Source organism: Hypanus sabinus, chromosome 1 (assembly GCF_030144855.1).
Source record: "Hypanus sabinus isolate sHypSab1 chromosome 1, sHypSab1.hap1, whole genome shotgun sequence".
Taxonomy (NCBI): Eukaryota; Metazoa; Chordata; class Chondrichthyes; order Myliobatiformes; family Dasyatidae; genus Hypanus; species Hypanus sabinus.
Genome location: NC_082706.1, coordinates 177,725,053 through 177,739,618, shown reverse-complemented (window position 1 = coordinate 177,739,618; position 14,566 = coordinate 177,725,053). Strand labels below are relative to the sequence as shown.

Here is a 14,566-nt window from a genome sequence, read left to right as displayed (position 1 = left end):
TCTAGTGAAGGACAGTTCTGTGGGCAAAAATGTCTTGTTAATGATAGAGGTTAGAAGAGCATGGCCAGACTGGTTCATGCTGACAGGAAGGTGATAGTAACTCAAGTGATCATGTTAAAGTGGATGGGCTACCACAGTGGAAGACCACACAGTCTTCCACTCCTGCATCTAATAAAGTGGCCATTGTGTATTTTGTGTGCTTAAAGATAGCATGTGTATTATTTGTAGGTATCGTAGCAAAAATTTAATTTAAAATTTCTTTTTTTTTTGTTTTGAGGTAGGTTTTTTGCTTTTATTACCCTTGGTTTTTGAAACCTAATTCCCTTAACGCCGGAGATGTGGTTTTAGTCTTGACTTTGAGAACTATCCGTATGGAGTTGGTGTATTCTCCCTGAGACAATGTGGTATTCCAATGGGTTTTCTGATATTTTTTCTTTCATCTCAAAGGGATACAGGCTGGTGGTTTAATTGCCTGCTGTAAATGGCTCCTTGGGAATGAAAACTCTGGAGGAGTTGATATGAATATAAGGAGAATAAAAGGCAGGGGATTCATGTAGAATTAGTGTAAATGAATGACTGTTGGTCAATATCAACTCAGTGGGCTGGATAGCTTGTTTCTATGCTGTATGTCTCTGTGACTCAATGTGGCAATAATTGGGTTAAATTAAAAATGGTGCCCTAAACCCAGTTCAAAGCAAATTTATTATCAAAGTACATGTATGAAACCAAAGACATAGGAGCAGAATTAGGCCATTTGGCTCATTGAGTCAACTGTGTCATTCAATCGTGGCTGATCCTTTTTTCCCCTCCTCAGCCTCACTCCCCAGCTTCTCCCTGTAACCCTTGATGCCATGTCCGATCAAGAACCTGTCAAGCTCTGCCTTAAATACACCCAAAGACCTGGCCTCCACATCTGCCTATAGTAATAAATTCCACAAATTCACCACCCTCTGGCTAAAGAAATTTCTCTGCATCTGTTTTAAATTCTCGCCTCTCTTTCCTGATGCTGTGCCCTCTTATCTTAGACTCCTCCTCCATGGGAAACATCCTTTCCACATCTACTGTCTAGGCCTTTCAACTTTCAAAAAGTTTCAATTAGACCACCCCCCCCCCCCATCCTTCTAAATTCCAGTAAGCACAGACCCAGGACCATCAAACGTAACTGTATGATGACCCTTTCAGTTCCAGAATCATCCTTGTGAACCTCCTCTGAACCCTCTCCAAGGCCAGTACGTCTTTTCTTAGATGAGGGGCCCAAAACTGTTCACAATACTTAAAGTGAGGCCTCATCAGTGCCTTATAAATCCTCAGCATCGCATGATCACATGCCTGCTCTTGTATTCTCGACCTCTTGAAATGAATGCTAACATTGCATTTGCCTTCTTCAACACCGACTCGACTTGCAAGTTAACCTTTAGGGTATTCTGCACAAGGACTCCCAAGTCCCTTTGAATCTCAGATTTTTGGAATTTCTTCCCATTTAGAAAATAGTCTGCACATTTATTCCTATTACCAAAGTGCATGACCATGCATTTTCCAACATTGTATTTCATTTGCCACTTTCTTGCCTATTCTCCTTATCTGTCTAAGTCCTTCTGTAGTATTATTGTTTCCTCAACACTACCTTCCCCTCCACTAATCTTCATATCACCTGCAAACTTGGCAACAAAGCTGTCTAAATCATTGATATACAGTGTAAAAGAAGCAGTCTCAATTTCAACCCCTGTGGAACACCTGTAGTCACTGCCAGCCAACCAGAAAAGGATTCTTTTATTCCCACTCACTGCCTCCTACTAATCAGCCATTGCTCTAACCATGCCAGTCACTTTCCTGTAACACCATGGGCTCTTAACTTGCTAAGCAGCCTCATGTGTGGCACCTTGTCAAAGGTCTGAAAATCCAAATATACAACACCCACTGCATCCCCTTCATCTATCCTACTTGTAACCTCCTCAAAGAATTCCAGCAGGTTTTCCTTGTCAGGCAAGACTTTCCCTTAAGGAAACCATGCTGACTTTGTCCTATCATGTCCTGTGTCATGAAGTACTCCATAACCTCATCCTTAACAATTGACTCCAACATCCTCCCAACTACTGAGGTCAGGCTAACTGGTCTATAATTTCCTTTGTGCTGTCTTTCTCCCTCCTTAGAGTGGAGTGACATTTGCTATTTTCCAGTCCTCTGGCCCCATGCATTGCAATCCAGATTTGTTTTCTTGTGGGTATACTCAGTAAATCCAAATACCGTTGTAGAATCAATGAAAGACAACACCCAACAGGGTGAACAAATAACCAATGTGCAAAAGACAACAAACTGCAAATATAAGAGAAAATAATGATAAATAAGCAATAAATATCGAGAATTTAAGATGAATAGACTTTGAAAGTGAGTCTATAGGTTGAAGGAACAATCCAGTGATGAGACAGGTGAAGTTGAATGAAATTATCCTCACTGGTTGATGAGCCAGATGGTTGAGGGGTAATAACTGTTTCTGAACCTGGTAGTGTGAGTCCTGAGGCTCCTGTAATTCTTCCTGATGGCAAAAGTAAGAAGAGAGCACCTGGGTGGTGGAAGTCCCTGATTAATGGATAATGCTTTCCTGTGACAGTGCTCTGTGTAGGTGTGCTCAATGGTGGGGAGGGCTTTACTTGTGACAGACTGGGCTGTATCCACTACTTTCTGTAGGATTTTTCATTCGAGGGCACTGGTGTTTCCACACCAGGCTGTGATACAGTATTAACATTTTGGATGCCTCATGTGAATGTGTTTTTAGAATTGAGAAAAAATATGGAACGTCACACATATCAGGCTAAATTATAATTCCTACCCACAGCTGTATGTTTTCCTAATAGGAGTGAGGCTTTGAGGATTGCCCGGCATTCTCTTTTAGAAACATAGAAAACCTATGGCGCAATATAGGCCCTTCAGCCCACAAAGCTGCGCTGAACATGTCCTTACCTTAGAACTACCTAGGCTTACCCATAGCCCTCTTTTCTTAAGCTCCATGTATCTATCCAGAAGCCTCTTAGAAGACCCTATTGTTTCCACCGCCGCTGGCAGCCCATTCCACGCATTCACCACTCTGCGTTCTTAAAATAAAAACAACTTACCCCTGACATCTTCTCTGTACCTACTTCCAAGCACCTCAAAAACTGTGCCATCTCATAGTAGCCGTTTCAGCCCTGGGAAAAACCCTCTGACTATCCACACAAATTTTGCTATTTGCTGTGTCCAAACTCCTGCAAGTAGGGTGAATGTGTTTAACTATCACCTGGACAAGGGTTTTCTTCATTCAACATTTATTAACAGCTATGCATGATAACTAGAAGGAGCAGCAAGAATAGCCAAAGAGGTATTATTAAGGCAGTAGCAACTACCTTTGAGTAAAGAACGGAAGTGTGATGATGACTATAATCATCGCCTCAACAAATACTGCCTGATCTTGACTGCCGAGCGATTGAACCTTCTCGACCAACCTGCCATGCGGGGCCTTGTCAAGTGTCTTGCTAAAGTCCATGTAGACAATATTCACTGCCTTGCATTCATCAACTTTCCTGGTAACTTCCTCTATAAGATTGGTTAGCACAATATACTGCACACAAAGCCATGCTGACTATCCCTAATCAGTCCCTGTCAATCCGAATACTCGTATATCTGGTCCCTTGGAGTATCTTCCAATAACTTTCCCACTGCTAATGTCAGGCTCACCAGCCTATAATTTCCTCGTTTATTCTTAGAGCCTTTCTTTAACAGCAAAACACCATTAGCTATCCTCCAGTTGTCTGGCACCTCACCTGTTGCTAAGAATAATTTAAATATCTCTGCTAGGGCCCCTGCAATTTCTGCACTTACCCTCCATAGGGGTAGATGGAGCTAGTCAGCCTGGGAAGGCAGTCCATCTAAGAGAGGGAAAACTCTGATTTCAAACCTCCGCTGCCTTGCTGCCATACCCACTCATGGGAAAGGCTTTAGGAGTAAACCCTGAGGACAAATCCGGAGCTGGAGTCTCTAAGGCAGTCCAACGTTGCCTTCAACCTCCTTCTGGCAACTCCTGCAATGATACTGGTGCCAAGTTGTATCGGCCCTTGCCCTTCTGTCGTGGAGAGGGGAGACTTGCTGCATGGGCAACTGCTGGACTTCCATACAACCTTGCCTAGGCCTGCACCCTGGAAACCAGTTCCATTGTCTCACGAGACTTAACAGATGCCACCTCCATAGGGTCTGAGGGAACAACTTATCAGGCTCAGAAAATGTATCCACACCTGAATTTACTTCAGCACAGCAAACAGCATCTCCTCTGTTTAGAGTTCATAAAGTTGATGCTGCTTTTCCTCCCTTTTATAGATTCTATGTCCTTGTCCTGATTAAATACAGATGCAAAAATTCCATTTAAGATCTCACTCATCTCTTTTGGCTCCACTTATAGAGTACCATTCTAATCTTCCAGAGGATCAATTTATTTCCTGCAATCCTTTTGAGCTTAATATAGCTGTAGAATCTCTTGGGGTTCTTCAGTTTACCTGCCAGGGCAACCTTGTGCCTTCTTTTAGCCCTCCTGATTTCTTTCTTAAGTGTTCTCTTGCATTTCTTGTAATCCATAAGTACCTCATTTGTTCCTAGCAACACACACAAAATGCTGGAGGAACTCAGCAGGTTCAGCAGCATAGAAACATAGAAAATAGGTACAGGAGTAGGCCATTCGGCCTTTCGAGCCTGCACTGCCATTCAGTATGATCATGGCTGATCATCCAACTCAGGACCCTGTACCTGCTTTCTCTCCATACCCCCTGATCCCTTTAGCCACAAGGGCCATATCTAACTTCCTCTTAAATATAGCCAATGAACCGGCCTCAACTGTTTCCTGTGGCAGAGAATTCCATAGATTCACCACTCTCTGTGTAAAGAAGTTTCTCCTCATCTCGGTCCTAAAAGGCTTCCCCTTTATCCTTAAACTGTGATCCCTCGTTCTGGACTTCACCAACATCAGAAACAATCTTCCTGCATCTAGCCTGTCCAATCCCTTTAGAATTTTATACGTTTCAATAAGATCCCCCCTCAATCTTCTAAATTCCAGTGAGTATAAGCCTAGTTGATCCAGTCTTTCTTCATATGAAAGTCCTGCCATCCCAGGAATCAATCTGGTGAACCTTCTTTGTACTTCCTCTATGGCAAGAATGTCTTTCCTCAGATTAGGGGACCAAAACTGCACACAATACTCTAGGTGCGGTCTCACCAAGGCCTTGTACAACTGCAGTAGAACCTCCCTGCTCCTGTACTCAAATTGTTTTGCTATGAGTGCCAACATACCATTTGCCTTTTTCATCGCCTGCTGTTCTTGCATGCCCACCTTCAATGACTGGTGTACAATGACACCCAGATCTCGTTGCCCCTCCCCTTTTCCTAATCAGCCACCATTCAGATAATAATCTGTTTTCCTGTTCTTGCAACCAAAGTGGATAACCTCACATTTATCCACATTAAATTGCATCTGCCATGAATTTGCCCATTCACCTAACCTATCCAAGTCACCCTGCATCCTTTTAGCATCCTCCTCACAGCTAACACTGTTGCCCAGCTTCGTGTCATCCGCAAACTTGGAGATGCTGCATTTAATTCCCTCGTCTAAATCATTAATATATATTGTAAACAACTGGGGTCCCAGCACTGAGCCTTGCAGTACCCCACTAGTCACTGCCTGCCATTCTGAAAAGGTCCTATTTACTCCCACTCTTTGCTTCCCATCTGCCAACCAATTCTCTATCCACATCAATACCATATCCCCAATACCGTGTGCTTTAAGTTTGCACACTAATCTCCTGTTTGGGACTTTGTCAAAAGCCTTTTGAAAATCTAAATATTCCACATCCACTGGCTCTCTCCTATCCACTCTACATCTTCAAAAAATTCTATAAGATTCGTCAGACATGATTTTCCTTTCACAAATCCATGCTGATTTTGTCCGATGATTTCACCTCTTTCCAAATATGCTGTTATCACATCTTTGATAATCAACTCTAGCATTTTCTCCACCACCGATGTCAGACTAACCAGTCTACAATTCCCTGGTTTTTCTCTCCCTCCTTTTTTTAAAAAGTGGGGTTACATTAGCCACACTCCAATCCTCAGGAACTAATTCAGAATCTAAGGAGTTCTGAAAAATTATCACTAATGCATCCACCATTTCTTGGGCTACTTCCTTAAGCACTCTGGGATGCAGACCATCTGGCCCTGGGGATTTATCTGCCTTTAATCCCTTCAATTTACCTAACAGCACTTCCCTACTAACATGTATTCCCTCAGTTCCTCCATCTCACTAGACCCTCGGTCCCTTACTATTTCCGGAAGATTATTTATGTTCTCCTTAGTGAAGACAGAATCAAAGTAGTTATTCAATTGGACTGCCATGTCTTTGTTCCCTATGATCAATTCACCTGTTTCTGACTGTAAAGGACCTACATTTGTCTTGACCAATCTTTTTCTTTTCACATACCTATAAAAGCTTTTACAGTCAGTTTTTATGTTCCCTGCCAGCTTTCTCTCATAATCTTTTTTCCCTTTCCTAATTAAGCCCTTTGTCCTCCTCTGCTGGTCTCTGAATTTCTCCCAGTCCTCAAGTGTGCTGCTTTTTTTTGGCTAATTTATATGTTTCTTCTTTGGACTTAATACTATCCCTAATTTCTCTTGTCAGCCACGGGTGCACTACCTTCCCTGGTTTATTCTTTTGTCACACTGGGATGAACAATTGTTGTAGTTCATCCATGCGATCTTTAAATGCTTGCCATTGCATATCCACTGTCAACCCTTGAAGTATCATTTGCCAGTCTATCTTAGCTAATTCATTTCTCATACCTTCAAAGTTACCCTTCTTTAAGTTCAGAGCCTTTGTTTCTGAATTAACTATGTCACTCTCCATCTTAATGAAGAATTCCATCATATTATGGTCACTCTTACCCAAGGGACCTCGCACGACAAGATTGCTAACTAACCCTTCCTCATTGCTCAATACCCAATCTAGAATGGCCTGCTCTCTAGTTGGTTCCTCGACACGTTGGTTCAGAAAACCATCCCGCATACATTCCAAGAAATCCTCTTCCTCAGCACCCTTACCAATTTGGTTCACCCAATCTATATGTAGTTTGAAGTCACCCATTATAACTGCTGTTCCTTTATTGCATGCATTTCTAATTTCCTGTTTAATGCCATCCCCAACCTCACTACTACTGTTAGGTGGCTTGTACACAACTCCCACCAGTGTTTTCTGCCCCTTAGTGTTATGCAGCTCTACCCATATCGATTCCACATCCCCCAGGCTAATGTCCTTCCTTTCTATTGCGTTAATCTCCTCTCTAACCAGCAATGCAACCCTACCTTCTTTTCTTTCCTGTCTATCCCTCCGGAATATTGAATATCCCTGAATGTTGAGCTCTCATCCTTGGTCACCCTGGAGCCATGTCTCTGTGATGCCAACTATATCATATTCATTCATAACTATCTGCACATTCAATTCATCAAAGCATCTCTGGAAAAGAGTACCGTCGACGTTTCGGGCCAAGAAAAAATGCCGAGGAGTAGATTTAAAAGGCGGGAGTAGGGGAGAAAGAAACACAAGGTGATAGGTGAAACGTGAAGGGGGAGGGCTGAAGTAAAGAGTGTGGCATTTGATAGGTGAAAGAGACAGAAGGCCTTTGAAGAAAGAAAAGGGAGAAGCACCAGAGCGAGTTGCTGAGTGGACAAGGAGATGAGGTGGGAGAGGGAAAGGGGGATGGGAAATGCTGGAGGAGAGTGGGGTGTGGGGGCATTACAGGAAGTTTGAGACACCAGTGTTCACTTCCATCAGGTTGGAGGTTACCCAAACGGAATATAAGGTGTTGTTCCTCCAACCTAAGTGTGGCCTCATCACGACAGTGGAGGAGGCCATGGATAGACATATTGGAATGGGAATGGGAAGTGGAATTAAAATGAGTGGCCACTGGGAGTTCCCAATTTTTCTGGCGGAATAAGTGTAGGTGCTCGGCGAATCGTTCTCCCAATCTACGTCGGGTTCACTGATATACAGGAGGCCATACCAGCGGCACAGGATACAATATATGACTCCAACAGACTCAGCTAAGTGTTGCCTCACCTGGAAGGACTTTTTAGTGCCCTGAATGGTAGTGAGGGAGGAGGAGTAGGGACAGGGGTAGCTTGCAAGGATAAGTGGCAGGAGGGAGATTAGTGGGGAAGGACGAATTGACAAGTGAGTCGCTTAGGGATCAATCCCTGTAGAAAGTGGAGGGGTGAGAAAGATATTTGGTGGTGGGATCCCATTGGAGATGGCGGAAGTAATTTCGTTAGTGATTCTCTTTTGTTCTTACCTGCTATGCACCTTTTGTTTTCTTAACCAGGGCCTTAATATCGGTCGAAAACCTAAACCTATTTTCCTTGTCTTTAATTTTGACAGGCACATACAAGCTTTGGACTCTCAGAATTTCACTTTTGAAGGCCACTTTTACCAAATACACATTTGCAAAAAAAAAACAACTTGTCCCAATCCATTCTTGCCAGATCCTTTCTGATACCAGCAAAACTGGCTTTTCTCCAATTTAGAATCTCAACCTGAGGTCTAGACCTATCTTTTTCCACATTTACTTTGGAAGCTATTGGCATGATGATCACTGGATGCAAAGTGTTCCCCGACACAAACTTCTGTTGCCTGCCCTGTCTCATTCATTAATAGCAGATCAACTATTATGCACTCTTTTGTTGGGATTTCTATGTACTGATTAAGGAAACTTTCCTGAACACATTTGACAAGCTCTGTCCAATCTAGTCCTTTTACAGTATGGGAGACCCAGTCTATATGTGGAAAGTTAAAATCACCTTCTATAACAATCTTGTGTTTCCTGTAATATTTCTTTCTACAAATTTGTTCCTCTAAATCCCATGGACTGTTGGGTAGTCTTTAATATAGCTCCATTAAAGTGGGCATACCTTTCTTATTCCTCAGTTCCATTAATAAAGCCTAACTAAACAAATTCTCCAGTCTGTCCTGACTGAGTACTACTGTGACGTTTTCCCTGACTAGTGATGCCACCCCACCTCCACCCCCACGAATCCTTCCTGACCTGTCATGTCTAAAACAATGGAAGCCCAGAATATTGAGCTGCCAGTCCTGCCCCTCCTGCAACCAAGTCTCACTAATGGCTGCAGTATATAATTCTGTGTTGATCCTTGCCCTGAGCTCATCTGCCTTTCCTACTTCTTACAGTGAGATGTGCACAGTTCAGACCATTAGTTGCATCATGTTCAACCTTTTGATTCCTACCTTAACATCTGTCTGCACAACCTCTCCACTATCTGTTCTGGCACTGTGATTCCTATCCCTACCACCACCCCCCTCTCCCCCCCCCCGCCCGCAACTCTATTTTAGACTCTAATTAAATGGAATCAAAATTACCTTGATGAAAGGAAATAAAGGGTGATGGATACTTTGACCAGATACCTGTGACTAATGGGGTCCCCCGTGGTTGAACCTCATTAATTATTTATGTAAATGATTCAAATATGAAATTACACAGCATGATTAGCATATTTTGTTTAGATCTTGTTGATAGTGAAGCAGGTTACAATCAATTACAACAGTTTTAACCAGTTAGGGGGAAGGACTGAGGAATAGGCAAGGTATTGATGAGTATTGTGAAACAGGGATAAGTAAGACAAAATTCTGGAGGAATTTGGCAGGTCAAGAGGTATCTATGGAAATGAATAGATAGTCAACATTTTGGGCCGAGATCCTTCTTCAAGACTGAGAAGAAAGGGGAAGATACCAGAATAAAAAGGTGAAGGAGGGGAAGGAAGCTAGCTGGAAAGTGAAAGATGAAGCCAGATGGCCGTGAAAGGTCGGGGGTTGGCGAAGGAGTCTGATGGGAGAGGAGTGTGGTTTATAGGAGAAATGGAAGGAAGCTGAGCATACAGAAATATTTTAACTATAAGATACATTCTTAAAAGAATCAGTGCTTTCTACTTGCATTTCCTTTATTGTGTTCTTGTATGAATATTACATTCATGGCTTTGAATTTAGGCTTTCTGGTTTTATCAGCTGCAATCTATCTCTTGAACATGTAGAATGAAACCACTGGAACCATAACAATGGAGTATAATGAGAGGCACATACAAGTTTTGTACATTCATCTATCTAGTTGTATTCAAACTGCAACAACCTTTTCGTTTCCATTTCTCAACTGAAGTAGATTTTAAGAAAGCAAGATTCAAGATTCATTTCATTTAAGATTTTTTATGACCTCAATATTGGCTCCAAATGTAACTTAAAATTGTGCACTCTGCTTTTAGGTTTTGTGGTTTGAGTTTAAATTAATTTCTTTTGTTTTCTAGGATTCTGTAGTTTGGAATGAAATAACTAACTTCGACCTTTCTGAAGTTGATGAAAAAACACCTATTAAACAGACTCCTGTTAAATTTGAACGTTTGCAGCACAAAGGTGGAATAGGTTATCGCTTTGATGGCCATGCCATTTCAGATCTGAGCAGAACTACCTGCAGTAATAGCAGTGGGCATGGTGAGCTCATTCCTATAACATCTCCTGTTGTTGCCAAGTTCAGCACACCGCCAACCATTTTGAGGAGGAAAAGAAGATTGCGTCTTGGTCAATCTCCATCCAGTGACTGCAACAGTCTTTCTTTCATGGATAACAGCACCACAAGTCCAAAAAGTACTCCAGTTAAAGTACTGCCATTTTCACCTTCCCAGGTAGAACTCACAGAACCTTTGAAATATCTGTTTATGTATTAATTCAGTCTTCATTATCTGCGGATTCGCTATATGTGATTCCTCATATTTGAGTGGTAGGCACCTTGCCCCACCAATTCCTTTTTGAAACATGTTTACAGTAAATATTTATTATCTGCAATCCCTGAACTTATTCTAAAGTTCTGAAAATCTGCCAATGTGACTATTATCGCTAACAATAGCCCAACACATTATTAATAAATTTTTGTTAGATATCACATAGCAGTATAATATTTATTTTAATGAACCAGCAAGTGTTGGAAACAGGGGCCAGGTATGTTTAAAATGAACATGGGAAGCATCATCAAATATCAGGACTTCTGAACAATGGAATAGCAGATTACCTGAGTTTTACTGCTCGTGTATGTACATGATGAGTGACCTATCATTCTGTACAAATATGGTGATGAATTTCCAGAGTACATGTCAAGTGGCTGCCTAATGTGCACTGTACCGAAGAAAAGCAGTTTGTGTTGAAACAGCTGCACCTCATAATCTCAAAATCTATCACAACTTGCACATTTCAGTCTCTTCAATGAAAGTAGTTTGTTAGCTTTTATGCTTTTATGTCTTTGTCTTAATGTGTTTATTGATAAGTGTTAATACTTTTAGAACATAGAGCATTTTTATCTTTATTTGGGGAGTAGACTTGGTACAAAGGAGAGGGATTTGTTTTTTGGTATTTACAGAAGTCCTGCCTCGATCACAATGTGGATAAAGAGGACTTGTTTAGTACTTTTGTAGTTTAGGAAAAATGTGAAAAATTGACAAGTCTACTTTAAAACTGCTAAAGTGTTATAAGACTATTTCTAAGATCTATAAAACCATCAGTCAGTTATGTATAATCAACTTCCCACATGTACCTATGATGATGTTTAGATTAATTTAAAGTAAAATAGGGTCAGAGTTGTGAGGGTAAGAGTTCAGTGAGATAGGTACAGCTTATAAAGATTAAACAAACTTAATGACCCAAGAAATAGCAACAGTCATAGGCCATGCTTTGCCTTTTAATAAGATCACCACTGATTTAGCCATTGCTTTTAATCCCATCTTTCTGCCTAATCCCCATAATTATTGATTCCTTTATGATTTAAGATTTACTGATTTGTCTTTTACAGCCTTGAATATACACTCAGGGGTATTCGGTACACCTGAACTCCTGCTCATTAATGCAAATATCTAATCAGCCGATCATGCGGCAACAACTCAATGCATCAAAGAATGCAGACATAGTCAAGAGGTTCAGTTGTTCAGACCAACATCAGAATGGGGAAGAAATGTAATCTTTGTCAAGAAAAGTCACTTTGACTGTGGAATGATCCTTGGTGCCAGATGGGATGGTTTGAGTATCTCAGAAACTGGTGATTTTCTGGGATTTTCACACATAATGACCTCCATAGTTTACAGAGAAAGGTGCAATAAACAAAAAACATCAGATGTTTTTGATGTTTGTTCCGTAGGCAAAAATGCTTTGTTAATGATAGAGGTCAAAGGAGAATGGCCAGACTGGTTAAGAGTGACAGTAGCTCAAATAACCATGTGTTATAACAGTGAGCAGAAGAGCAACTTTGAATGCACAACACTTTAAACCTTGAAGTGGATGGGCTGCAGTACAGCAGACTAGGAACATACACTCAGTGTCCACTTTATAAGGTACAAGAGATGAAGTGGCCACTGAGTGTACATTTTTAGCAGCTTTATCCACATTTTTCTGATGTTGAGAATACCAGATTTGTAATACTTTGAGAGGTTGTGCTGCTTGTCCTGCCTTAACTAAAAGTACTTTTTTATCTTGATATTCGGATGCGGGGTGGAAGAGTCACCCAGTTCTTTATTCCTCTACCCTAGTGAATCATTCTCATGGCATCTAACTATCAAGCCCCCTCAGAATCTTACATTTATTATCCAGATGTGTAGAAGGCCAATCAGCCATCAATCCTCTTCCTGAGTTTCTCAGTAAACTATTGTATTCACAAACCTGTTAGCAACCTCTTGATTTTTTTCCTCTACTACCCACTAGAAGCAATTTACAATAGCCAATTAACTCACTGGCACAACCTAGCGATGTAAAAGCAAACTGGAGCACTGGAGCACCTATACACTCAAAGGGAGAAATGTAAACCATACTGGTAGTGTTGAAGGCTGGGATAAATTCAGGTTGCTTGAAACTGTGAAGTAGCAGCACTGCCTACTACGTTCTTATATTCCTGTTATGTTATATTCCTATATTCCTGTTATGTTATATTCCTATATTCCTGTTCTTATAAATTCAGTGTACTCAGGACTTTATTGGTTGGGGAATATTTTCAATGAAGGAATTTGATTGTACTCTTTAATACTACAAAAAGGAGATAAGTGAAGTGACCTTATCGGGGGGGGGGGGGCAGATAAAACAGTAGAGAAAAAGTAAATAAAGTTCCTGAACATTTCAAACTGCATTTCTCAGAATGTGTAGGGATGAAAGATAAGATAGAAAACAAAATAGATTGGTGTTTTGACAATAAACTTTGCAATAGGAGCTGTTGTGGTAAAATTAATGTATATAATCTTTTATCTTTTTTGTGTATTATTAGCATTATATCTTATTTACAGTAGCTTCATTTTTCTTTTTATTGGTTGCTATTAGCTTGTTGAAGTATTTTATAATAAACATAATCATCTGTAAATTCTGAAAGATTACTAACATTTAACTATTCTTCATTCATATTCTATTTCCTCCGCAACCCAGTTTTTTAATATTTGTTCTGGTAACGATCACCTGAACATTGATAATGCAGCACTTACTTCAACTCCAGTCTGTGGACAGAAAGTTCTAGTTACAACACCACTGCGAAAAGACCAGACTCCTAGAGTTCAAAAAGAAAATATAGGGTGAGTAGTTTTATTTTTCCTCTTTGCCTCTGTAACCCCCGAGTTGCCTCAGGCTTGCTCAGCTCGTTCTCGTCTAGGGGGAGCAGCCTTCGGCCCCGCCAAACTGGGTAATCAGCTGGTGTGGATGCTGTGTGATGTCTCCGCCTCACCCAAAAACAGACAGCACACCATATGCGATTAAATGAGTACAATTTATAAAGATTACTATAACTAAGTGATTAATAATGATACAGTATATATGAAGGAAAAGAAAATAAAGAAAAGGCACCAACTTATCAAAGTCCAAACCACTTCGTTAAGCGTTGGAGCTCAATTACTGAAGTCTTCTGGCCACCATTCAATCCCCTCCGAACTCCTCGACTCGCAGCTTAGGACCACCCGAAGTGGTCAACCAAGCACATCTATCTTCGTCTCCTCTCCTTGGGCTACCTCCTGACCTTGGACCCCCGCTTGAGATCCATTCCTCGCCCAGTTTACAGCATCGCGTCCTCTCTCTCTCACCCCCTCGTGCAGAATCTCCCCAAAAGCCGCCAGCAATAGCTTACAGACTCAGAAGAAAGAACAACATTAATCCCAATTGTTAACAAAGGAATACAATTCTCGTTATCAGTAAGTTTTAACCCAAACAAGCTTCCAGCACTCTCTCGCAACATAGAAGCATTCCTACTTTTAACAAAACAAAGAAGCCATTTTGATTAATATACGCAGTAACAAAGAAAAAGAAGAAACCCCCCTTTACAACTATTCACAGAATTTTCTGTATGATTTTTGTACAAAATTCCCCATTCACTATATTACTTACTAACAATATAGGAAAAGATGAGCAATGCTTGAATAATGTTGAATTTCTGTAAAAGCATTGAACATAATTATATTTGGTTGCTATAACACACTATTGAATCATTTTATG

The 14,566-nt window shown here is 40.9% G+C and overlaps 1 protein-coding gene across 2 annotated transcripts in view; it reads left to right on the top strand.

Annotated features, from left to right (window-relative positions):
- The window catches only part of mybl1 (v-myb avian myeloblastosis viral oncogene homolog-like 1), a 69,423-nt gene that overhangs the window by 40,963 nt on the left and 13,894 nt on the right, over positions 1–14,566 (top strand). For both annotated transcript variants that reach the window (XM_059953209.1, XM_059953149.1), the window contains exons 9-10: positions 10,372–10,746; positions 13,514–13,656. In XM_059953209.1, the coding sequence (XP_059809192.1) occupies positions 10,372–10,746; positions 13,514–13,656 (518 nt within the window). The remainder of the gene's footprint in view (positions 1–10,371; positions 10,747–13,513; positions 13,657–14,566) is intronic.